The 27,079-nt window shown below is 46.6% G+C and overlaps 1 protein-coding gene across 6 annotated transcripts in view; it reads right to left on the bottom strand.

The window, feature by feature from the left end:
• Positions 1-26,512, bottom strand: part of ALPK3 (alpha kinase 3) — a 36,061-nt gene extending 9,549 nt beyond the window's left edge. The window contains exons 1-5 of one of the 6 annotated variants that reach the window (XM_065688776.1): positions 26,284-26,472; positions 15,276-15,314; positions 11,919-12,040; positions 4,267-4,384; positions 1,931-2,963 (exon numbers count right to left, since the gene is read on the bottom strand). In XM_065688776.1, coding sequence (XP_065544848.1) covers positions 1,931-2,963; positions 4,267-4,384; positions 11,919-12,040; positions 15,276-15,314; positions 26,284-26,426 — 1,455 coding nt within the window. In that variant the 5' untranslated portion in view covers positions 26,427-26,472. Of the gene's footprint in view, positions 1-1,930; positions 2,964-4,266; positions 4,385-5,513; positions 5,593-11,918; positions 12,041-15,275; positions 15,315-15,585; positions 15,823-15,989; positions 16,492-26,283 lie in introns of those variants that run through there. The other 5 variants (XM_065688779.1, XM_065688777.1, XM_065688780.1 and 2 more) reach the window with 5 other exon arrangements.
• Between the last annotated feature and the right edge of the window lie 567 nt (positions 26,513-27,079).

The raw sequence follows: 27,079 nt of genomic DNA, 5'->3' as shown, positions 1-27,079 counted from the left end.
AATGGTGATGGTCAATGGGGACATCTCTTTGGCTGAAGAGGACTTGGGGACATTTGCTTATCATGAACTAAAGCTTATTTAGAAAAGCATCTGTCCTTAAGTGATCGGAAAACACTCAAACCAGGGGCATATAAAAGAAATATAATAAAATCATCAGTTTAAAAGTTAGGCAAGAGTGATCATCGTGCAAATCCAGCTTCTCTGCTCTTGTGTGTGAGGCTGTTCAGAGCCTGGCTACAGTCTGGCATTTTGCAAAGCCCTTCTGCTATGGACAATTGCAGCTCAAAATAGAAGTCCTGAGCATGAGGCCCAGCTAGGTCACAAGGCCAGGAAAAAAATCATGTTAGGACCCTGTCTTTTTTAAGGGAAAGATTAAAAAGAAAGAGACAAGCAAGGTGTTCTGGTGAGTGAAAATATCCTCAAACATGTCTGGAATCAGCTTTAAAGGGCTTTAAAATAGCTTATTCGGTCACACAAAAGCTTGAACACTTTCCCCAGCATCACCAACAAGCTGAAGCATTCAAATTCAAATCAAAAGCATTCCCTTTTGTCTACTCAAAAGCACACCAGCTGACAAGTTATAAGTTTCCCTCTGCAAGTGGGTTTTTGAAGAGGAAAATACCTTGATATGTGTCAAATGCTCAGGGATGATAGTCCAAGTCTGGCTGCTACACACCTACACTTTCGTCCCTCCTTAAGAGCAAAGGGTGTAAAAATGAGCAGAGGGAGAAAACAAATAGTTTTGCCATGGGTTCACATGCACAGCAATAATTTCTCAGCATTATATGATGCTGATGGGTCAGGTTAAAGACGGGCTCAGGGTGCTGCCTTGTAGCAAGGGACACAGATGTTCACTGTATAACATAGTAGTTTTCTTACCAGTAAGCAGTGCTCCTACCTATGGCTAAAGAAAATTAGAAGAGGAAGAAAGGGGTTTTATTTTAGCAGAGCACCCAGCAATCCCACTTTCTGTATTGTGGATATTTCCACATCCCGTATTATTTGCATTACCTACAGAGGGAGATGTGCTGCACCCGGAGTGCCTCCTCTGGTAGCCTTGTTCAGTACTGAAAGCCTACACCTACCATAGCTCAAATGCTGAGCCATAATGGCACCTGCAAATTGGACTTGGAGAACCTTTTACCACAAAAAGGGTCATTATAGAAAAAGGAGATATATATATATAGATATATATAGATATATATATCTATATATATATAAAGGACTGGTAGTTTCCAATCTAGTATTTTCATGGAAAATGCTTCAGGTTAAATGATTAAAATAGAAGTTGACTAAAAGATGCAGTGAGGGTCAGGAGCAGGTGCTGTGCCTTGCAACTGCATCAACACCACAGTAAGTCTTGCAACAGAGTTTTTCCACCAGGGAAGAGCCAAAAAATAGCCCAGATCTACTGTATATGTGTTGCAGCATAAACAGAACCCAGTGCCCTGCCCAGCACGGCTCACATGGCGGGCCTGGCACATCACGTTCGTCTGCATGGGGCTCATTAAACACCGGCCGAAGCTCAGACTCAATTGCTAAACTGAACAGATGTCATCAGTCTCGCTGCTTGTCATATGCACAAGGCATCCACCCCCAGCTATAAATAGCCATTTAGTGCTCTCTGCTTAACTGATTTGGAAACATTTTGTGTGAGGTCAGCCTGCCGATTAAACAGGAGAGCTCACAGCATGCCCCGGGCCACCTGGAGACCAGGGCCCCCTGACGTACACCTCACCACCTCATCTGACATTTACTCAGAGATGGGATGGAAGCCCTGCTGTTTGGGCACACGAAGTCCAGGCCCTTTTTCCTGGGTACTTTTGCCAATGGAGACCTTGAGGTACACACAGCCTCCCACAATACAAAAACGCAGCATGAATATTGTCTTGTTGCAACCTCTGTGTTGGCTGCTTTCTGCCCTAGTTACCTCTGGACTGATAGCTTTGTTTCCCTCCGCCATCTGTGCTTGGTGGCAGCCTCTCTGTCTGTCGGACAGCACAGGTCCTGCCTCTGCCACCTGTGAGGACGATGGAGCATCCTCTGGCTGTCTGATGATTGCCACAGGCTGCAGGGCAACCTTGCTCACAGCCTCTTCCTTGGCTCCCGCCTCCTCCTTCCCTGCTGCCGGCTCCACTTGCTTGTCAAAATACATCTCTTTCAAAGAGAAGTGCACGTCACCATTGATTTTAGCATCCTGACTCACAGCTTTCCCAGGCTCTTTGATTTTTAGATTGCTTTCCACTTCTTGATCATTTGCTCCCCTCAAATGTGTGTTCTTGCGTAAGGGGACAGGAGGGGCAAACCTTGGATTTAGAGAGGGGTTGGCCCTGTCTCGCCCACTTTCTTCTCGCTTGGAAACTTCCTGCTTTGCTGCTGGAGGAGCCTCCACTTTCTTTTTCTTTTTAGCTGTGGAGTCTTTCACCACTGGCTTAGTCGTGAGGTCCTCCACTGTCTCATAGATGTATGTAAGAAAGCTGTTCCCATTCTCCTCCACACTTTCAAAAGAGGCATCTCCATTGGCGGTCACCTCTGCTTTCAATGGTGAGCTCAGTTTGTTTGGAAAGCCCGTCATCGTGTTCGATGGCTGCTCCTTTGGTTCAGCAATATCCTTGTGTAATCTGGACTGAGAATCGGCAACATGAACTTTTGCTGCATCCTCCTTCTCCCACAGAGAGGCTCCTGACTGGTGGTTCATATCCCTGACCAGCCTCCGCTTTCTCTGGAGCCGATCGGGGCTCATTCCCTGCAGCCTCTCCACCTCCACATTTTCTTTCCCTCGCTTCTTGCCCTGTTCTATCTCTCGCAGCTTTTCTTCAGCTTTTCTCTTAATTTTGGCAAACCACTTCTGATGAATTTTGAACTCCGTCATGGTTCCCACTTCCAGCACACCAGAGCAGGACACAATGCCTTTGTTATTTCTAGCTGAGGCCTGGTAAATACCTGCATCTTCTTCTTGGCACCTGGAAACCAAAAGCTCTGTGTGAGACCTGCCCACCCTCCCCAGGCACTACAGCTGGACACACAGGCATGCACGTTCTCCCACTTCTTGCTCCAGAAGGGTGAGAAAATGAAGATGTGGCCCTTGAGGTGCCTACAGTAGGTCTGGAGGCCTGGGGCTGTCCTCCCTCCTGGGGCTCTGCCTGTTCTCAGCACTGGCAGATAAGCAAGTTGGATGTTAAATCAGTGTCCAGTTCCCCCCTGGGCTGTAACTCTGATAAGACAGGGCTGTGATGGAGGAGGAACAGCTAGCATCAGGCTTCCCAACTGTTCTTGCCCACGTTCTTCTTTAAGATGGTCTCCTCTCAGCAATTTACAGCCTACATGACATTTCTGTTCTTCCTCCACCCTATTGCCTTACCAAATCCTTCCCATCCCACTTCACAGGCACCAGCACAAGCGCATGCATGCCATCCCTGCTGTCACCCCTTGGGGATGCCTGGCCCATGGAGATCCCTGATCCTATGAGAGGTGATCCAGCCTTTGACAGAAACCTGGAACACACCTGGGGCAGCAGAAAAGCCCAGGCTAGAAGCACGAGGATGACAGAACTATCAGTACCGATATTCTGCACTTTCGGACACTGAAAGTGCAAAATACTTCTGACATCCAAAAACCAGGTTGCGGTGCGACTGGTCTCTGCTTGCTGGGGACACAGTGTGCCTGGCTCTCCAGATACACAGTCCTCTTTTAAAGTTAAAAGAAGCTGGCAGTCAGGGCTAAGTTAAAGAGGCCCTTGGCTCCATCAGTCCAGTGCCAAAGTAGCCCTTTCCTTCCCTGACTTCATCATGAGAGCTAAGAAAGGCCCTCCTGGGACAGGGCTGCAGCCCTTTCCCCTCTTTGCCATTGCTTAGGACACTCCTGTGAACTGTTTCTGTCCTTGTCCCAGCTGATCCCCTGGACCATCATTCTGGAGGTAGACAGTGCATTCCCTTCACTCACCTTCAACCAGCCCTAATGTTCAGCTCTTGTCTGGAACAACCATACTGCATGCTGCTACCAGCACTGGAAGGCTCTACAGAGAGGAATTTCTTATGGCAGCTATCCCTGAATGCAGTAATGGATCTCATACTGATATGATTGGAGAGTCATCAGAGTGAAGAGCTGAAGGGGAAGGGACAGCCAGGAACATCGCAATGGGGAGCAGGAGAGGCCAGCATGGGTGCTGATGGGAGATCACTGCTGACAGCCTGCTCCTCCAAATACTGGAAACACACTCAGAGCTCTCATCACCAAATCCAACTGCTCTCCAGCTTCCTTACTCACTTGTACAGCTGCAGGGTGTGGCGATTTCCGTGACGGAATATCTGATACTTGGGTAAGCCACAATAGCGGTCCATCTCTTCATCATCCTTATACCACGTCACCTCTGGCTGCGGGTACCCTGGGGAGGAGATGGATGGAACACCAGTCAGTGTGAAACATTGCACCCAGTAGCCCAGCAAGCCTGCTTCCGTGGGGACAAGGTATCAACAGCAACACTAAACGCTCCATCGGAATAGAATACGTGTTATTCTAGGCTCAGTGCATACTTTAAATCACAAAGCAGAAAAAGCATTGTGAGTGGAAACCTGATGGGCTTATCCAAGTCTTTTATCACTCCTAGGAATAGGTCTATTTTTGAGAAAAAAATCCCAGCACTTCATTCCTGAACAGAGGGGAGCAGATCACACGATCGTCTCTTGTAACCCTGGCTGGGAGGAAAAGGCGAGCACACTGTCACTCTTGTTTGAAGAGGCCTGTTTTGATGAGACTAAGGCTAAGGTCAGAAAACAGGCATTCATCTCTCCATGGAGTTCACAGGATTTTGCTAAGTGTCACAGCCTGTAAGCTGATCCAAAAGTTTCCATTGAACAGAAACAACCTTGATTGCATCACAGCCAGCCTGGTGTCCTACAAATGTCACTTGACAGCAAGATGTCACCTGCCTTTTGAGGAGAATGACATCATGCAGTGTGTGACTGGCTGGCTAGCAGACTGGGCATGCAGCCATGGTCCCTGCCATCAATAGCAGTGGTGGATCAGCATGAGTCCCCCACATGGACCAGTGCTAGCCACAGCTCCTACTTCCCACTGGCAGCAGCTCTAGCTCAGAGTGAAAGTTTTCAAGGGAACTCTTGAACCAGTGGCCAGCACTGGTTCCAATACTTTACATGGGGTTCCCAGCCCAGCCAAGCTGGCCTTAAGGGCATGGAATAAAAGTTTCAATGATCACATCATGCCTCCACTTAAGTTGATGCACTCAACAGTTGTTCAAAGCCCCAAGGTAGATAGATATCTGAAACTTATCTTCTGAAAACGCCTCTGCTGGCTTTCCGTGCTGCCAAAGAGGAGTCCAGCATGCTGCTCACCTCCACTAGGGTGCCCCCACCAGCCCCTGATACCCCCAAAAGGCAGCAGGGGTCAGCTCTCATAGCCCCAGCATGGAGCCAGCAAGGGCTCTCTGGGAATATGCAATGCATCTAGACTTGATGACTTGATGAGAGAGAAGGCAGGGAGAGGGCAATACCTACCTATCCTGGATACTTCCCAGCTGAAAACCCACAGGTTTCAGGGCTGATGAGGATCCTTTTCATCTCCAGGGTGAGGAACCTGCACCAGCCAGAGATGATGTCAGCCTGTAGCAATGCCTGAGCCCAGCTTACACCTGCTCTCATAAAGGTCCCATAGCAGAAGCAAGAGACCAGGAGCAAGGACTCATGAGCAGGAACCCACCCTGGTTTTGTCAGATTCAGATTCTCCTCCTCATGTATTGCTTAGCTCCCCATGCCCCAATCTCCTCTTCTGATACATTCCCTGTACCCATCCCTTACTTGCTGGGGCTCTCCCGTATCCTCTGGCCCTTTGAGGGACTTAGCCCACTGGGACTAAAGAGGGTTGAGAAAGCAGTCTTAGAGACCAGTCTTTCCTGCTTTCCTCCATGAACAGCAGCCATCCCCACAGCCCAGACAACCCCCGTACTAGGTTTTACTCTATTATCTTCCTGTCCTCAGTGAGGTCCCTTACTCTGCACTGCTTCTGGCATCCACCCTCTCCATCCTCACTGTTCATACATCTCTCACATCCTTTGCTGCCTCATTCCCTTTCCACTGCTGCCATCAGCAGCTTTGGCTTTCTGTTGATTAGCCCCTTATTCCCCCTCTTCTGCAGGAAGTCAAGTCATAACTTTCTCCTGAAGCCCTTCCTGCAAGGCTCTCCATCCTCCCCTTCAGTCCGTGTCTCACCATGGTCTGCAGACCCACATGGTACTTGTGGCTGAAACTGCTAACTGGTGGAGGCCATGAGAGTATCCCAGTGATGGCATCACCAGGGACTGGCGCTGCTGCTTATATTTTCCGTAAGTATTGGCTACTGACTGTACTTGGTGGCAGGACCTGGGGCTGAATGAGCCTGTGGCAGTTTCTGTCTGCTTCAAGGATAAGGGACAAAACAATTTTCATACACAGCTCATACTCTGCCCAGAGCAATTCTACCCTTTCCAATGGCTGTTCTGCAGGCAAAACCTGCAGGAGGCCCCTGGTTTGTAATGCAGGCAGCTGGCAGGTAGATTTTCCTAATACCCTGTAAAGAGCAATCACAGCACTTCATTCTGGGAACTGAAACGTATCATTTCCAAGAAGCTCTGTGATGTCCCCCCATGGCCTCTGCAGCTGATTCCCATTCCCAGCTGACATCAGCTGGAAAGAGCTGCAGTTTCTATAGCTGCACAGTGCCTCGATGAAAGGCTTTTCCTCCTGTTAAGCCTAAACTCCATTTGACCCGCAGCACTTGTGTCCTTGAGGCTACCTGCTCCCTACCATGGGCTACCACCGTACCAGCCTGTGTAGGCAAGGAGGGACTAGCTCCTGCTGCATGCCCCAGTCTGTGGTGAAACAGAGCTACAGGCAAGTGCTGGCTGGAAACCTGCAGGAAGAGGGATGCTGAAAGACTTCCACCTCCCACACGTAAACAGTGGCTACAGCTGCCTGTTCAAACACCAGCCATCCCTCCCCAGGGGCTGCAGCTGGAACCAAGCAGGGAATGGAGAGATGTCTGCGCAAGGACAAGGTCCCCCTGCATGCCCTGCACTCCACTGACAAGAGAGCTGCTGCTGACACTTCAGGCATCCATCTTCAGGCTGCTGAGCAAATAAATTCCCCTGGTCTGGGGGTTAAGGGTGGACAGGCATTACTCCCAGCACATCCCCTGCAACCACAACATCCACATCCAACTGCCACAACAGGGATGGCACAAGTAGGACAGGGTGGCCGAACTGAGGGCTCCATTGGTGCGCAGTGCCACGCTGCAGGGTGCTGGATGCCCACCCTTAGCATAAGCACTCTGCAAAACAGAGTATCCATTCATAAATCAAACATTCGCCCCTCCTGAATCTGTCCCTGCTACAAACCCTCTGCAACTGGTGCTGAGGAGGATTTGAGAGCAGCTGGTCCCTGTGTCCACCAGTGGGTGCCCTGCAGCTGCAGACAGAGTGGTACCTGTAAACAGGGCTGGTGTCCACTGCGCATCATTGAACCCAGCAGAAGTGTCTGTCAGAAGTGTATCTTCCAGCTGCTGCAGGACCCAGGGAGATTTTTTTCCCCCCACCAAGACTTCCAGATTTAGATCAAGCATTCTTTCTCCCAAAGCTGTTGAAGTCTGAGAAGTCTTCAAAGCCTTGGTGACCTTATCCAAAACAGCTCTTGCAATAGCTATCCAAAATCTCCCACAAAAACTCTGTTTAAAGCAACTTTGGGGTTTATTTTGTTTTAGTTTTGGGGGACAGGGGTGGGGAGGAGTTAGTTTTCTGAAACTTGAGAAGGTGGAAAGAGTTTAGAACACTTACACGTAATCTCCATGGGTTTTTGTTTCTGCTCTACACAAGCTTATGGGGAGGGGGGGAGGTGCTTCAGGCAATTTTGGGAGGAAAAGTCATGGTAAGATGTCATCCTTTCTGGTTTTATGGATTTGAACCTCCCCATCACCTGAAGATAAGGTTTCCAGTAATGCTAACAGGAGGGACAGATATGTGCTAGGAGTCGTAGTTCCCCATGCCACCAGCCTGCAAACGGTGCTCATTCTCCACCCCCTCTTGCCCTGCTGTCCCAAACTCAGACATCCTCAACTTCCACCAGGCTGCTCTCTGCTCTTGTACTCACTACCCCATCCCCAAACCCACCCATCCACCTCTTTTGCAGCTCCTGCATTTCTCTTCACTCTCATCCCTCAGATAGTTCACTATAAGGGCCACCATAGATGCAACAAATTGAGAACCTTTATGCTTATTAAAATCCTCATTCACTAAGCCATAGCTTTCTACTCATGTTACCTCAACTCTCTCCCCAATCCATGGGCAGAGCCCTTTCCCCTCCGCAGCCCTACAATAAAACCAGACTGCTTCTGGTCAAGTTGCTTTCTTAGCATCCCCTCAGGGATGTGCTACTCATCCCAGTACAGACGCTCACACTGACCGAGCACCTGCATAACATTGTAAAGGTACCAGGCTGGACACTTCTTCAGCACAGCAGTGACCCATGAAGGCAGCAATGGGACCAGGCTCCTGAGCTGATGATTTAAGTAGCCAGGTCAGAGGGGTTGAACTTGCCTAAGGAAGGGGACTGGAACTAGATGATCTTTAAGGTCCCTTCCAACCCAAACCATTCTATGATTCTATGAAATGGTGCCGGAGAGACAGCTGTACAACAGCGGGCAATACTGGTTCTGATATATGATGTTCTTGGCTAGATCCAGTCATCACCACTCTCAACCTGCCTCATTCCCTAACAAGCAGTCATAGGCCCAGGCCTCTTCACCCAAGCCCGCAGATTTCATCAGCCAATATCCCTTTTTCCTGGCCAACATGATACAGAAATGACTGAAAAGTTGTAAACCCCCTGTAGTAGCATCTCCAATAAGAACCATTCTATGAAGAGAAGAGCCTAATATCCACTTAGTGGGAAGGATATGTGATGACCCTTGAGATCCAGAAGTCCAGACAGACCCATCAAGTAAAATATTTGGTGCAGAGAAGCACGGTACACTCTGCTCTATAAGAACCTGCACAGTAAAGGGAAATGTTCTCATTCTCCTTTTCACATCTCTCAGAGAACAAAGGATGAACTAATTTTGTCTAAAAAAAGAAAACATGTCATAACTGATGCCAGATTTGACCCAAAACAATCAAATCAGACATAGGGACAGCAGTAGCAGGCAGAAGTAGACAAGTGGAGGAAAGGAGGGTTTGTGCAACCACCCAGGAGCATCAGGTCTGCCTCTCCTGACTTGTTCTTTTCCTTGCCTGCACCACCCAGTACATTTTGGAGGCTGGATCTTCAAACACTTGCACCTTGCTGCCTTCCCAGGACAGTCCCTGGTATTGACAGATGTGGGACCACCCTGTAACTCTTATTATTGATCAAGAAGCAGGAAAAACAAAAAATAAAGTTATTGTAGGTCAGGTATCCATATTTGTGGCTTGAGAGTCAAAACAGGAGCAGCTGACAGTCTGCCCTTTGCCTCCTGCTCATCTATGAACCAAACTGTCCCTGGACTCTAGCCACAGCAGTGGAACTGAGCTGGTTCCACTCTGGTCACTGGCCAGGGAAGCAACCACCACTTCTTTTTTCCCAATAATGTCTCCCAGTTGAATGTAAACATCATGGCAGAGGGAGACAGCTGAACTACTGATCAGACTTCGAAGTCAGAGTTCGCTTTGCACCTCCTGCCTCTCACTCCCAAAGAGATCTTGAGCTCCTAAAATAGTTCACAGGGCCACATGCAAGAGATGACCATGTGGCACAGGTGATTCAGGCTGCTTTTAAAGACATTTCCATGAAGATTCCTAAGTCTATAGGTTTATTAATTGAAGTACATAAAGACATCCCCCAATCTAGTTTACCAGGTTACAAAATACTGCAATAGGCTATATGCTGAAGAGGCTTATCTGATACCTTTCTTCACTTGAGTAGAAAATGACACTAGTATCAGGTTAAGTTTTCAACTTCATATAATACACCAGGTTGTGCTACACAGCACCAGCAGGTCATCCAAAATTGGCAGACAGCATCCTGTCTACCAAGAGCAATGATGCACTGCAGGAAGCACTACAGACTGGACAGGGACCAGATCAGTCTCTAGACATCGATACTTTGATTTTGGTACAAGCACAGGAGGTTATTCTTTGGCAGCATGCCTCCTGCACAATATACAGTGAAATTTCTCTAGCTTTTCCAGGTAAGATGCTGGAAAAAACATGGATAATGCACCTACAAGGCCTCCTTCATAGGGCTGACTGTAATATCTCTTCCCCAGGAATCTGTACATGCTGGGCATCACACACACAGGACATTTCCATCCAGCTAGTCTCATGGTGAACTAATGCTCAGATGCACAAATGCACTTCACCTTGACAGAGTCTACATGGAACTGATGGTGTCATCTGGACTTTGGAAGAGATGAAGTTTCTTAAAAGGAACTGTCAACCTCAAGGTGCAGATGTTGAAGGCTTAAGCCAGTGAGAGAAGTCAAGAGTAGACACTTTAAAACAGGCAAGAAATCCTAAAAGGGAGAGCAATACCACTGCATGTCCTTGCAGTAAGCAGTCATGGTCTGGGTCTGCAGCACTTCTACACTTTCAGGGAAGGGGAGATGGAAGAATTTTATCTGCTAGTACTCAGGATTTCCTAATATATTTAAACATCACTCATTTTTTGACCTCTGACACTCATGGCTTACAGAATGGTGAGTTCCATGTTACAGCACAGTATGTTAAGCTTTTGCTTTTAGAAAACTTGAATTGGGAAAGCCCTTCTAATGCACCACCAAAGGGCATGGTTTGGAGGCATCTCGCTTGCAGCGCTTGCAGCCCTTGCAGCCCTTGCAGCCCACTTTTGCTCTAGAAGCAGGAAGTGGTCTGCTGAGGTTAACAATGTAACAGTTGTACCCCTGCAAGCACAGAAAGTCAGACCTGCAAAACAAGTGAATCTGTAACAGAAGAGACAAGAATTCAAAGACAGCAGCTCTCAGAGGGGCTCAGTCTGCTCTTCCGGGTGCACAGCTTATTTACAGTATGTTTTTAATGGCAAACTAGATTTCCTAAATCTTGGGAAAGTCTTGGTCCTTGTGGCTAACAGGCTAACTGGAGACATCCTCCTCCTCCTAAAACTTGCAGACTTGTTTAATGTCTCTCACCGAGTAACCCATTGAAAAAATTGACATGAGCAACATCAGGAAGGATCACAGAGTCATAATCCTACACAATTTGTACAGATTCCAAAAAAAAAGAGTTTGGAGTCTCTATATTTAAAAGACAAAAGCTCATCTGCAAAGGAGCTGCTTGCCTTTACACCAATGCCTGCCATGTCACATCACCATAATGCCTTAGTACCAGCACTCTTTTTCAGTCTCCCCCTCCTCCTGTTACTGGCCTAACCCCTTCTTGCCCAAGGTGAGATGTTAGCTTATTGGGCAGAAACCAGCTTTTATTTCAGTTATTGACAGATGCACAAGTTTACCGCTGATGCAAATGCACTCTAACCACTTACAGCCAGCAAAGAGAGACAGAGTTGGCTCCAGTATGACAGCCTTAGTCTTCAAAATTTCATATTCCTGAGTTATGGAGTCCAGGATTAGAGAAGCAGCAGAGATTAGGACAATAAAATGTAGCTGGCCCAAGCAGTAACCAGCATATTCCATTTTCTGGTCTGTAATTTGCTTTGTTTGAGATGTTAGGACATGCCTTTGCCTCTTTATAATCTCAGATGGTTTTCCCTCTCCCCCTTAAATGAAAGCTGAAATCATCATGCAATTGCAGAATCTTTACTTGCATTCTGGCAACAGTGAACTTTTTAATGTGTTGCCTTGTTATCGCTTGCTTTAGAGTTTAACTAGTGCAAGTCCAGCAAATGAGGCAGGACAAGGTTATTCACAGGAGACACTGTTACCTGTCACTATGCATGTGAATTTAGCATCAGAGTCCTCGGACACAGAACGGGATTTGATAGTGGTTTCAAATAGTGGCTGGGTTTCCTCCGTCAGCTGAGAAATGATTGCGCAGAAGGTGCTCCTGGAAGATTCAAGAAGCATTTCTTAGACATCAAAGTACTAGAAAAATCACAGGGTCTAGTTTCTAACTCATCTTAGAAGCCTACGTTCTTGTTATGAATGCCTTCCTTCCCTCCCATCATAGCTACAGCAGGTTGTTCACAAGTCCAGTCCAGTGTCAGGGTAATTGACCTTTATTTCTCCCCTAAGACGACTGTTAATTTAAAGTGTCTCTTTGTCTTCACTCTTATGGCTATCAGGGTAATGAATGTCAAGAACCATATGTCTCTATTGCATCTGAACATTTCCTGAATCAGGCAGCAGGCCCAAAGCAGGACCCTAACAAAGTCAGCTTCACATTCCAAGTACTACGCTATCAGTGTTTCAAGTGTTACTCTGTTCACTGGGACTTGACTTTATATGTGAAGACTTTCTATGTAATTTCAGGCCAAGTGTCAACTGAACATGTCTCCCAAACACAGCAGCCCTCTTTGAAAATTTTGAACTAAGAAAAGCTGCCTGCTTCAGGGACAGCTCACTGAAGGAGACCTTGATCGTGGCTTGCAGTTTTCTGAGCCCAAGAACTGTACGTGAAGCTGACATCCATTCCCTCTTTAACCTCACTCGGCTGCAGGTAGGCACTCACACTACTTACTCCATGAGCTCAGGCACTGACCTTGAAGTTCAGGCTGGGTCACCCAAATAGCCATAACTATCCAAACAGTGCAATCTATGAAGCTCAGAAAAGGAACTTATATTCCCCAGTCGTTTAAGCACTATTCAATTTTTGCAATAAATCACCATACAGCACTGCCAACCCCGTTGGAGCATCACCAAGAGAGGCCCCAAAAGATCTAGGCTTTCTTAAAGGAAAATGGGATAATTCCAAGTGGAGTCTTCATTTGGATAGTGCTCTGGGACTCTTGGAAGGGAAGATCTTCTTTCATTTTCCCCTCTGGAATTAAAACACTACATGTTTACACGATGAGAGAGGACCCCAAGGTCTCAAGTGCAAGGATCTTAAGAGAAACAACAAATGTTGCAAGAGAACTGGTAGCTGGCAGCTCTAATTATAGCATTTTCAGCACTGAAAGACATTCCTTAAAACAAGTGATCATCTTCTAGAGACATGCAAGAGATAGAACAAACCCCCAAATCATTCCTGACACAGCTCCACCATGAGCATGTGCTCATAGCACATTGTGATAGGTCCATAAGGAAGACCCCACCCTCAGAAGCAGCCCCCGGCTTGCAGGCAGAATGCTGGTGCTGATGCTGCTGATGCTACTCATGCTCTACCTGCTGAGGAAGCAGACTTGTTCAGGAAGAAAAAAAACCCCACCACATTTAGCATGAACCCTGCAAGGTCAGGTGCACTGACAGGCTCTGTAGCAGGGACTGAAGGTGCCACAGCAACTGCCTGTTTCATCCATCCAGAAACTTACCTGGAGGCTGCAGTCCTATCATTTTCACTCTGGCTTCCTGATAGGTTTGTAAGAGACACAGGGAGATGAATCCCTCAGTAACAAACAGCTGGGATGCAGCGGGAATCTTGCCAAACTCCCAGGCACTTTGTGCTGGGCAAGGGTGCAGGACAGGGACAGCTGGAGTTGTTGCAAACTTGACTCATCTACTGAACGAGGGTTATAAGCACTGGCTATATGCAAACACATGTGGGATGGGGTAAAAAACAGATTCCACAGCTCAGACTCTTCTGTGGAAATCAATGGTCCCCAGGAGACTGGAGCAAGCAACTCTTCTTCACACAGCTTCAAGGGCAGGAAAGGCTGTTTAAGCCAACAGCTGTTCAAACCAAAGAAACCTTTCCATGCTCCAACCCCAGGAGAAAAAAACCTCCCATTTCCAAAGAGCAAGGCAGACAATCCAGTACCAAGGCAGTTACTGGTGGGGTTTACTGGTCTGGCCCCTTCAATACAGATCCCCAGCTCTAGGCCAGTAAATGCCTTTTAGATCCACATAAAGGAACTTTCTGAGCATCAATGAACATTTCATACACCAGCAGGAGAGCAACCGGATCAGCATCTCAAAAAAAGTGATGTGCACACACACATAGCGTCACTTGTGACCAAGTTTAATCCCAGTACCATGCCATCGGTATCAGCAGGCAGTGCCAGGAATAAGTCTGGTCCCTTCAGTGCAAATCCCACAGTCAGGTGAAAAACAGAAAAGGCTACTGAATGTTTTAGAAAAGCAGCATCGCAAGAAGCTGGGGGCTCCACAGGCAGAGCAGATGAGTAAGAGATTTGCCCAATGTACACTCAGCAGGAAGCCCTGGAAGGTCTATTTAATCTTTCAAAGAAACCCTCATATCAGTCGCAGGTGGGGAGAGGGTAGAGGGTAGAGGGGGTTTGGAAACTGCAGCACTGTGGGGCTCTCAGCTGACTCCCTCCAGCTTCAATGAGACTTGTCCAATTCAAATTGCTTTCTAAATCAGTAATTCAGAGCATTCAAGAAATCTGATACAAAGCAGCAGCCTCTATTCCTCCAGGCCTTCCTGAAGCTGCATCTTTGTTGCAGAAAAGCCCTGGAGCTTTTGTCCTGTGGAAGAGGATACCCGCAATTCAGCAGAGGACACTGGCAATTCAGTAGCCTTTTCACATTAAAGAGGGATTTCCATACAAAAGCAGTCTGCTGGAAAAGGAGATTTAAGAAGTGTATTCCTTTCCATCATTATTTTATTTTCCTTACTCTTTAGTTAGCAGTCAAACAGCTACAGGGGTGTTTTGGAGAGGCCTTTCCCTCCACAGTCATTCCTCTACCTGCTTCTGCAGCAAGTCAGTAACAGCAACTGATTTCCCAATGTGTTATTTTGCCAAAGGCAAAGTACAGCTGTATAAGTGCATTTCAGGCAGAGTCCAAATGAATGAGGATCTTCACAACAAGGCACAGGATGGCAGGGGGAGAAGAAAAATGCTTCTTTTAAAGTATCAGGGCAGGCTCACCTAATTTTTCATGTCTCTGAATGGAAATCTCTCTTTAATATCAAGAAGTAGCTGAGCATCCATCCTTTGGCTAAGAAAGAGAACTATTTCTTGCACCTTGACACAGGAATTACAATGAACATTCACTTTGCTGTCTGCAGTTCAAGCAAGTATTAGGGATCCAATCATGCAGTATAAGGCTGTTAGATCACTTCAAGGCTCTCTTCTAATTAGTTGGTACCAAAGCATTACAGATTAAACACGTGCTGCCAGATTCAGTGTTGGTCAGAGCAGTTTAATGCAACATAGTTTTACCTTCCTAAACTGGAGGGAGAGAATCTGCTGCTTGATAAGCTAAGCAAAAAACAGCATAAAAAACATTAGAAGGAGAAGCACGGAAAAGAGCTGAAATAAACAAACCGTTACAGAGATGATTAATGATGAGTTGTTTTGCACAGGTCAGAGTTCCTATTAAAAGAAGGCACAACTGCCTCACTCAGGCTGACTGCCAGGACGAGCAAGCCACATTATCAATTGAAATCAAAGGCTGTAAAAATGAAATAGTCGTTAACCGCAGAGAATAAGTGTAAGACATTTATACAAATAGGTTTCCAAGAAGCAGCACCTGAGCCTTCCATGCACCATCCGCAGCGCTGTGCTCAAAGCAGCAACTCCACCCCAGGAGATGTTGGATTAAATGGAAGGCAGGAGTACAGACCGTTGCAAGCCCACTTCTCTGCTGGCAAAGCAGGTGGCCTGAGCTGGTCACCCTCTGCGCTTCCAAGGACAGCTCTTTGGAGAAGCTGAAAACTCTCTGGTCACTATACAGTGCTTCCCAGCTTGCCACCCAAATCACTAAGGTCTGGCAAAAAATTAAAATAAAAGAAGTAGACTTCACAAGAATCTACAGGTTTTGCTTTCTTTGCAGGAACATACTAACATGTTATAACATTAACCAACTCATGGAAGGGGGGGAGTGGAATCAAACACCCAAGCCCTACACAAGGGACACCCAGATGAACTACTTACCAGTGGCCACCAGCTCTTCCAAAGAAGTGTCTTCAAGGACTCATGTCTTAGCCAAAAGGCTACATTGCCATTTTGTGGCAGCAGCCCTCTACAGGCTGTAGGAAATAACCTCTTGGCATTGACCCACAGCAGTCAAGAGGCAGCTCCTCAGACCCTCAGGTAATCCACACGACAATCAAAAGCCTAAAACTAACTAGGCAGTCAGCAGCATGCAAGCTCAGTGATCTAATCACACTGAGATATATCTTAGTTATGTCTATACAACAACCTCACCGTTACAGCCTCAGAAGCGACTGCAGTATAGACATCCCCTTTGGGATGTAAGAAGTCAGACTCCTATATTGGTACATGCAGACAGATCAGACCTTCTGAGCCTTGCAGCCTTGTGCGCTAAAGACCACCAGTGAACAACCAGACTTTAGCGCTTTATGATAAAGTTATAGAAGACAGCATGAAGAACCAACAAAGGTGCACCTCTTCTGGTCTGTTACCCAAATGATCACATCTGGGTTCTATACCTGTCTCAATAGCATGGAAGCCAGCAGGACTTCAAGTCTTACCCTAATAATTACCACAGATGGTCTCTTAAAAGTGCTCCTACCAACCATACAGCACTTCCACCTGTGGAGGTAGAACCTGAATGGGATTAGTAAGTAAAAAAGCAGTTCAGCTTGAAGGTCTGACACTTCACACAAATAATTGAGAAAAAAAAAAACCCAGCATTCTGAAGAGCTCACTGACTCCTCTCCTTCAGATCAGGAGAGCAAAGACCAAAGAAGTTTTAGACAGAGCTCAGGAGTAGCTTTAACCAAAGAAATATGGGTGGCACTTGCCCTTTTGGCAGTGGCTTCACCCTCTCCACTCCCAACTGCATGATCCTGATCCCTTCTCCCTTGCCAAATGCTGTTCACACTGTCAGAGGATGAACAGATCAGGTGTTATCCAGCTAGAAAAATCAAACACTAACTATAGCAGGCTGAGGATCAGCCACCTGATCCATCTTGCATGAGCTGGGCTGGCCCATGGGAGAAATCAGAGGACCTCTGTCTTTCCAGCTGAACTCCACTACCTGGGGCATCCTTTTGAGCCCCATGTCATTTCCAGCAGTGCAAGGCATGCCTTTGCATTACCTTACTGAACAGCACATCACCTTTTCCTCATCACCCCCAGACACGTTAACAGATTAGAGAGCTCAAACTGTACCTTCAGCTGTTCTTGGCCTGCCCTGACCTCCTAGGGTCATCCCCACAATCCTTCCAGGCAGAGCCATCAGAGCTGATCCTGGGCCAGCAGCACCCATGTGCTGGGTCCATGTGCTCTGGGCTGCCCCAGGCAGCTCTGTCTAGCTGGAAAGATAACTCACATGCTTTCATTAACTGAACCACCACTTTTCAACAGTAAATGAATCCATCAACATTTTGCATACCAGTGCAAGAGAAAAATGTCCTTCTAGCCTCCAGAAAAACTAAGGTTTGGGAATTGCCTGAGGAGCCAGCAGGGAAGATCCTAAAATGCTGCTGGAGAATGCTAGTGTAGGCAGAAGTGGTTTTAATCTTGCTTTCTTGCATAAGACAAATTGGAAGATGTTTTGGCTTGGACATAAAGAAAATCACTCAAACAACAAGAGTCAAAATGAAGGGTGTCAGTGCCATGAACCCTTCGTGCTCATAAATGTACTCAAACAGGGAGCTCCATCAATACTTCTTTTTAATCCTCAGTGTTGAGCACACAACCTGGGCTTTATTCACCCTGAAACATGGTCTGAGGATCCTTGATATTATCAAAAGAAAAAGGTAAAATCCATGCATTAACTAAAGTTTAACCTCAATATGCTAAGGAACCAAGTAAAATTTGCTTTCCAGTCTAGAGATTTAAGCACAGAGAGAGCAAGATCAAGTTCTGAATGCCAGAACAGCCCTGTCTGTAGGCAGCTGGTGTTTCCCTTCATTTTAATGATTCACATCATACCCGTACAGAGCTGCAGCAGCATAACTACACCAGACTCCAAACCAAACCCACATGATTGGAAACACGGGGCTTCCATGCAAGGCATGACAGACATCCCAGCATGACTAGTCTGATACTCTGGGATTGGTCTGTGAGTGTCCTCAGCTCCCCAGAGATTTGTTAGTGCACACAATACAGGACTCTGCACATGAAATGCAGCATCAGCAGTGGATGTGTCTCTCCTGAGCAAGCTTGGGGACATTCTAGCTCCTGGATGAAAGCAAACACTTATCCTGAGGATCACATCTAAAGTGGGTGAATCAAAGTCTAAAGGCACTGGTTTCTCTCTACTGGAGCTCAGACAGATATGCATGTCCAGCATCAGCAGGAGGAAAGCCTCTTCTAGCACCTTGCATTTATGAACTGAAGCACAGCTACCCCTGAAAGTACAGGTTTAGTTATTAACCACTGTAGTACTGTACCGAAGAATTACACCCTTCTACTATGTACCTTCTACCAGCCTCAGTTATTTAAATTTTATCAGATACTTTCAAACTCTTCTGGAATTTTATCATCCTCTTAAAGGTTTTAACTCTTCAATGACTCATAATTTTGCTCAGAAGTGAAGACAGTCTTCCTCGTTTTTCATGCACACAGAATCATAGAACAGTTAGGGTTGGACATGTCAAATTTCAGTCTTGCTGCACTGACAGGAGGCCGAACCATCGACACTACCCACTTTTTTTCATCACTAAAAGTACTGCTCAGGTTGATGGCCTAGGCTGGTACATCACCCCACTGGCACTGAAAAGTTAACTACTTGAAAAACATAGATTTTAAGTCTGGCACCTTTTCTAACCCTCTCATGCAATCACTGCTTGAAATTCTCCTCTTTCTGTATTTCTTCTCCCTGAGATATAGAAATTTTTCTTCTTCCAGCTCATGTTCTCATATGGAAGTTGACAAGAGCTCAGGAGACTCTGAAATAGTCTTCACAGTGGTTCCACCCTCACACATACAAGTAAAGGGACTTGTACTTGCGGCTTGAGCTGCAACGGTCATTAATATATTTCAGTGTTCTTCCACAGCACAAAAACTGAGCCACACATGTTGTCCAGTGCAGTAAGGAAACAGCAAAGCACGTCACAACAGCAAAGCTGAGACGTATGAGTTCTGTTTTGATGGAATCAGCATTGCACAAAAGCTCCTCAGAAAATCCCAATGAGAACTGGCAGCCCTTCCATCCTGGGAGCAGGACAGAGGGATGGCCCTGGCAGTCCCCTACAGATTCTCCCTCTTGCTGACATTCTCACCAGTGACATTATTGGGCATGTTTTACACATGCAGATTTCCAAGTATAAGATTTCATATGAACTTCTCTGCCTCCAAGGTTGATACTACTTGAGACAAATACAAAGCACTCCAAATGTCTTCTCCAATGTCAACAGCAAACCGTTTTCAACATTTAAAAGCCAACAACGAAGCTTTCATGTACATACGGTTATGTTTCTCTCCTGCCATGTGTCCCACTTCTTATCAAGTGCTTCATGCACACACAGAACGAGTGTGTTTGTGTTTCATATACCATGACAGCAATTACCAGCAATCCTGTGATAAAGCAGCTGTGAGTGCTATGGAGCTGTAAAAGACACATTGTTATTTTACAGACTGGAAAACGGATGTATCGAGTCTTTGCTTGGCAAGGTTACGGAACAAATTGATGTCGGAGCTGGAGAAAAATGGCAGTTTTTCTGCAGGTTATTTACTTTGAGCAGAGATAAACACAGACTTGCATGTAAGAATTTAGAGCTAGATGGCATTAATAGAGAAGGTGGAAAACAATAAATTAAGTTATATGTTTCTGTATCAGCCTCTGTAACACTCTGAAGATGGCCCAGATCTGTGTATTTTAATTCTGAATTATTGCTGCCTTTATGGTCCAAATTAAACCGGTAACTAGTTGAAAGACATCAAGGAATGAGAAAGGATAAAAGAAAGCAAAGCAAATAGTAGGCAATGAGATGCCCAGGAAAGCAGACATCTTCCTGGTAACTCATTGTGCGTAGATTTTTGTAGTTGTGGGCTAGAAAAGCAGCAAGGTAAAAATACAGTTGTTCAGAACAGTTCTGCCTTCCTCTTCTTGTACCAGGTGATGCTGTAAAGTGTGAGACTGAGCTGGTATCAGACAACAGCCTCATTCACCCAAGATCTTTCTCCTCTTGCTGAAACAGAGTGAAGATAGAGCAGGTCTTCATTCCGTCTCCTGGAAATGGCCTCTGCTGTGGAACAAGAGGTGCCCAGCTCAGAGGAAATCATGCTCTCCCATCCATGCAATCAGATGGGATTCCAGGCCTGGGAAATGTCTCCGTTTACAAAGTTTCCAGAGAAGAACAAAGTTTACACGTGTGATATATTCTGTATTTTAACACTGGCCCTGAAGGCCATTGTTTGTCCAGCTCCACATCTTCATCTTCCAGCCTAGGTTATCAGCTCATCAGCCTACAGTCAGTTCTGCTTGACCACCTTGAAGACAAGGACAGGAGGCTTTTTAATGGGGGCCAAAATGTGAAGTTTGGGATTATTATTCAATGTGCACAACTGCCAAGGAGCCCCACTCAAACCAAGCATTACTGTGCAGATAATTGCACTGAGAGGAAAGTGATGCCTCCATCCCAGAGATCCTACAGACAGCACATGAATTTACTGATGCCTTTACTTTTGCATTTGCAGTGGGTACTGGCTGTTCCCTCCTTTCAGAGTTTGGGACACGATAAATGGACTGAATTTCCCCAGATGCAACAGCATCGAAAGGTTTCTTATTAGGGATTTAGAACACTTGTCAAAATAGCCAACCGAAAGTCCAGGAGTTAGGGTCAAAGGGAACATTACTGAGGGAATCTGCTACAGGCCACCTGATCAGGACTCTGTGGGTGAAGCTCTCTATAGACAAATAGGAACAGCCTCAAGCTTGCAGGCCCTTGTCCTCATGGGGGACTTCACCCACCCCAGTATTTGCTGGAGGGACGGTATGGCCCGGCACAAGCAATCCAGGAGGTTCTTTGATTCTGTGGAAGACAACTTCCTCTTGTAAGTAACAGAGGAGTCGATAATGAGAGGTGCCATGCTTCACCTCGTGCTCAGGCGGAAGCGGGGACAGGAGGCTTGGGAAAAATACAGGGACATTGTCCAGGAAGCTAGGGATCAGGTCAAGAAAGCTAAGGCCCAGTTAGAACTGAGTCTGCCCAGGGATGTCAGAGACAACAGGAAAGGCTTCTATAGGTATGTCGCCAAAAAAAGACAGACTAGGGATAATGTGGGCCCTCTCCAGAAGGAAATGGGAGAACTGGCTACCCTGGATTTGGAGAAGGCTGAGGTTCTTAATGACTTCTTTGCCTCATTCTTCCCTGGTAAGTATCCTGACCACACCACCCAAGTCTTGGAATCCAAATGCAGGGACTGGGAGAATTAAGACCTTAGGCCCTCTGCAGGAGCGGATCAGGTTCAAGATCATCTTAGGCACCTGAATGTTCACAAGTCATGGAAATCCATCCGTGGGTCCTGAGGTTCTTTACTGTGAGGGTGGTGAGGAACTGGCACAGGCTGCCCAAAGAAGTGATAAATACTCCATCCCTCGCAGTGCTAAAGGCCAGGTTGGACGGAGTCTTGGGTGATATGGTCTAGTGTGAGGCATCCCTGCCCATGGCAGTGTCACTGAAAGTCAGGAGAATAAAATTCCTTAATCCTAATGTAGCATTAAGAAGCAGGCACTTCTTTATTGCAGTGCTGGTGCTGGGTGGAATTTCCACAAATCAAGCACACCCCATGCCGATTTCATAGTTACATTTATACACAAAAATGATAAGGTAGAACACTCCCAGTTACAGTGATTTGCATACACTTATAATATTCTCTTCTACTACAACACTTGCACGGGGGAAGGGTCTTCACTTGGGCAAGGGTCTTCCCAATCTGTGGGTGTGCTTCATATTATTATAATGAAGGCAGTTTACTTCAGGACATCTTAAAAGTAAGTTTTGTTGCCAAGTTGGCTAGCTAGATTTCTACCTTGCCAGGTTGTCAAATAACTCATCCTATATACAATAGACCTGGGTGCTCTGGTTATGGTCTAGCGAGTAAGGACTAAGGCTAACATGTTACAGAGAACAAGGACTTCAACACAGCATCAGATTTCAAGTAACACAGCAACCCATTCTAACATAAAAGCCAGCTTCTTAAACCAAGATGTTCCTACAGATAACTGTTTCACAAACAAACACAAAATATAGAAAGATTCAGTAAAACTTAAGATAATCTGCAACAGCAGGAGATTGGAACTGGATGACCTTAAGGTCCTTTCCAACCCAAATCATTCTATGATACCACGAATAGCAAGGTGCCATAGTAAGTTACAGATGCCCAACTGCTGAAGAGGGAACTCCTCTGAGCTAAGAAAGCTATGTTCCTTCCATGCTCTTCAGGAAATGAGCACTCTTGCGTTTTCAGCTCACTTCATTATAGTAACATATCTTTCACCTTCATTTGATATTGTGTGCAAAGCAAGAGGTACAAGATTGAGGATGTTTTCTAGCCAGAAAAGCCAGGTGGCACAGAACTCTCCTGAGCTCAACTGCTTCCACAACCAGAGACAGCATCCAAGAAAAGATCAGAGGCAATGCCACTACACTCTATAAATATCTGCATACGATGAAGCTATGACAGTAGGAAGATATTTAAGCAAGGAGGCAATGTTGTAACGAGACCAAGGAGCAGACATCAGCATTAGAAAAGAGGGGCAGATTGTTTCCAACAGAGGAGTTTGCCCAGGACTCAGATGAAGTTTTTACATAAAATCACATCTCTCTGTACAAGTCATATTTCAGACTCAGCTAGTTCGTACATTAAGGACACCTGAAGACAGCGCTTGAAGTTGTGGCCCATGAATACAGTCAAGGCAGATCCTGGAGAGGACTGACAGCTTCTCCTTTCACTTTGTGAAGTAATTATAGTCAAATGCTTTGAGACATACGAGTTTAAAAAAAAGAAACCTACCCCAAAATAAAAAAGCCCCGTCAACTGCCAAAACACAAGACGCGTCACCATGACCGTAAGCTGCTCCTCACATTGTCTGTTATCTGGTATGTTAAAAGACCAGCGAAGGAAAGGCAGTGATCTCTTGACACTAAACTATCTGCTCACAGAAAGGATTCTTCCTAAAGACCAGTTCCCAAGAGTATAAAAAGTAAATATACTGAATATTCCATATAATAAACAGATTATCTTTCTATAGCCATTCTTAACACCTCTATTCTTTTGGCCCCTGGAACACCACCTCTGACAAATTCTACAAGTTAAAAAACAGAAAGACCATGTTCTGGTTTCCAAATTAGTACCCTTTAATTTTCACAACATCCCTTTCCTCCTATAGGATTAGGGAGACCAAGTAAAATAATCCAGTCTACTCTCTATGTGGTTCATGAATGCAAGCACATAGATGAAACACATTCATGAGCCACATCAGAAGCAGCAATTGCTAAACTTAGTTTCTTCTCATAAAGATATTTCCATGCCTGTAAGGACCCCCATCATGACACTGTACTTGCCACTGCTTTAAGAATCAGTGAAGAAAGCAGGCAAATATTTTGTTTAAGCACACTCTACAAATACATATAAAGACAGCAACAGAGAAGACTGAAAAACAACCCCACACTGGGTTTGGATCAGAATATCCATTTCTGCTATCCATAGCAGCCTCCCACCACAATTCTGTGTCTGCATCACTTGTCCCATATTTTTGTTAGCTCCAAACCCACCAAATTCAAATACTGTTCTGTGTTAGAGAACTGCTGAATGTTATCTGCTCTACACGTCTCTCATCTTGCTTTTCAAGTTCTCTGAGGCAAGTTCTCCAGAAGCTCCTGGATTTACTTAAACTCATAATTGCTTTCTGAAAATCTTCTTGCTTCATCATTCCACTTGCTTGCTTTCCAGAATTGTTATGATACATTATTTCATTACAGGACAAAAAGCCTCACTTCATTCAAGCCATTGCCCTGCATTATACACAACATAGTTTCCATGTATTCCGGCTCAAGACTTTTAGGTGCTCTCAGGGCTGTGGAGGTAACAAGACTTCTAAATTCCTCCTCCCTAATTCATTAGAGAAACTGGAAGGTGTTGTGACCACATGGACAGGTCAGGTTTGCTATTTAGTGAATATTTACTCTGTGCTTCTTACAACAGAAGTGGCAGCCACTTGAGTTAACAGGCAAAATGAAATTAACTTGCTACGGGCTTTGAAGAAGTAGAGAAATGGGTTGAAAAAAGGACTGGACAATGTTTGGAAATGGAATGCACTGTTGATCTCAGTGTGGTAGCACAGTGTCCCTTTACCTGCAAATCATCAGGGTCGCACGAAGCACCCACCCACAGCACTAACCTGACAAGTTCAAGGTGTTCAGGACCCAGAGCTTTGCAGATACAGGCTGGATTTACTGCACCTAAACCACAGTATCAACCCAGACAGAAGTGCTACATCCCTCTGTGCCTTTCTCAGTGGCCTTAATGAAATCCCCTTTGGGGATTTAGGGAAAAGAAAGCTCAGGGAAGACCTTGTAATAGTCTTCCAATAGTTAGGTATTAGCTGGCCTACAAGAAATCTGGAGAGGGACTTTTGACAAGGGCCTGCAGGGACAAGACAAACAGGAATGGCTTGAACCTGCCACGGGGGAGACTGAGATGAGCTCTTAGGCAAGCTCTTCCCTGTGAGGGTGCTGAAGCGCTGGCACAGGGTGCCCAGAGAAGCTGTGGCTGCCCCATCCCTGGCAGTGTTGGACACAGGGGCTTGGAGAAAGCTGCTCTAGTGGAAGGTGTCCCTGCCTGCGGCAGGGGGTTGGAACTGGATGAGCTTTAAGGTCCCTTCCAACCCAAACCATTCCGTGGTAAGTCAGTGGGGAACACCAGAAGTATTGCTTGAAGGACTGATGAATCTCCCTGATTAAACTGATTAAAGCTGCAATTAGAACATACTTGGGGGGAGGGGGGAGAGGGAGTGGTGCGGAAGTTCAAGCTACAGGCAACCAAAACATCTCAACATCTTATTTACTAAAGACTCTCTCTACTTGTAAACTGCAAAATGAAGCCATCAAACTTGATTACAGATTTCTTTTGGTATGGTCCAAGGTCACAGCCTGGTTGTGGATGCTGTACAGGCATTTGTTGGTACTGAAGATGCCATAGTATGCAGATAGACTGCAATCAGATCACATGCTATGATACAATCATGAGGGAACTGAATTAAAGCAATTTAACTTTGGCATTACCCCAGTTTTAACATCTGACTTCCAGATAGCACTTTTTAATCTCTTTTGGTCCTGTATTTATTTTTATGAATCTCTGATTCTTTGAGGCATCAATGCTTGACACACTGGAAATGGTTTATTCATAAATTGTTGAAAGGAAAGAGGCACACTTGTTTCAAGAGCTTACAGACTGAAGAGCATTCCTAGTGAATTCAAAGTAATTTATTTTGAATGACTAGCACAATCACTGACACCTTTGCCTTTGCTGGCTCATTGCCTTGCATTTTTGTATTTGCTAACCTCAGTCTCAGTTGACAACATGTTTATCATACCTTCTCCTGTGCAAACAAAGCCTTATTCCCACCACAGACCCTGTGCCTAAGGCCATTTCTGACCTAGGAATGCTGTTCTCATCACTGCTTGGCCTGTATCTACATTGTAGAAATACCTTTTTGACAATAAGATAAGTCACACACTCTGTGGGCCCCCTGCTTGGCGTCTGGTGTCGATAACACACACAGTTTCAGTACAGTAGAGGCAGGAAGGTCAGAGCAGAACCCTGTACCCAAGTTTAACTCGGGAAGTGCAAGCTCGTGGCCATCGTGATTTCACAGCAAGGCGATGGCCTCAGCGCACCTGCCCCGGCTGCACCCTCGCAGAAACGCGGCCTCTCCTGGGAAGCGAGGGGGTGGCCACAGCAAACAAGCTCCTTCGGACAGCTCGAGCCCTCACTTGTTTTTTCCACCCTGGAGGAGATCTCCGGGCCGGGAAAGGCTGTGACAGCAGTTCCGCCTCCAGCTCAGCCGGCGTCTCGGTCTGCTTGCGGCCGGGTATTGCCTTACATGCTGGGCCACTGCCAGCCTGCTCTCCTGCCGCTTTGCTCCTGCCAACTCGGCCCCGCACACCGCTCCCTGGTCTTCCACCTGCCTTTGACGTATCTCCCGCAGGCCCCGTACCCGGGCCTGGCGGCAGCAGGCCCCCACTGCGGCGGCCGGGCCAGGGGAAACCCGCCGCGCCCCAGCCTCTTCCCCCCGGCAAGGCCCCCTCACCTGTTCTGGGGCCGGATGCCCAGCAGGTAGCTGCGCCGGTCGGGGCGGGAGGCCCAGGCCGCGCTCTCGGCCTCCTCCGCCCCCTCGATGGTGTCCGTTCCCCGGCCGTGGAGGCCGCCGAGGGCGCGCCGGGCAGAGCCCATGGCAGCGGCCGAACCGCTGCTGCCCCAACCCCGCGGCTGCCCCCCCCGTCCCCGCCGGCATTTATAGCCTCACCGCACATGCCGCTGTCACTCGGGGGCGGCGGCGGCTGACGCAGCCCATGCAGCCCGGCCTCCTCCAGGGGATGGGGGCCGCCTGCCCGGCCCTGCTGCGGCCTGGCTGGCCAACCGCCTTCTCTTCCTCCTCCATCCATCGCTGCCAGCTCGAGCTTGTCTCTTCAGGAGAAATGGTATTATTATTTTATTTATACACCCACCCCACCCCCCGCAGCTTGGGGATTTCTTGCATCTCGAAGACATCTCTGGACCAGCTAAAAAATGCCCAATTTCTTGAAGCAGCAGGCTCCCACCCTTGGCAGCGGCACCACTCCGTGCAATCACAGCAGTCACATCTTGCATTGGCCTCTGGAGCATCTCACGCCTTGGTGGCTGGGGTTTTATCCCGTGCTGCTTGGGAGAAGGACTGTGATGTCATTTTTTCAGTCTCCATGAAAAGGACAGCACAAAAGATGGCTATAAAAGGTGGGTGCATGTCACAACCTGTTACCAGCAGCGATTCAACACCAAGTGAAAACATAATGCGTAATAAAGTGGGAGTTTTTTCTTGTGCCACCTTTGTCTTGCCTGTCAGGCTG

Source organism: Lathamus discolor, chromosome 8, assembly GCF_037157495.1.
Source record: "Lathamus discolor isolate bLatDis1 chromosome 8, bLatDis1.hap1, whole genome shotgun sequence".
NCBI classification, from domain to species: Eukaryota; Metazoa; Chordata; class Aves; order Psittaciformes; family Psittacidae; genus Lathamus; species Lathamus discolor.
Note: the sequence above shows the minus strand (reverse complement) of the source record. Positions and strands in the feature narration are given on the sequence as shown.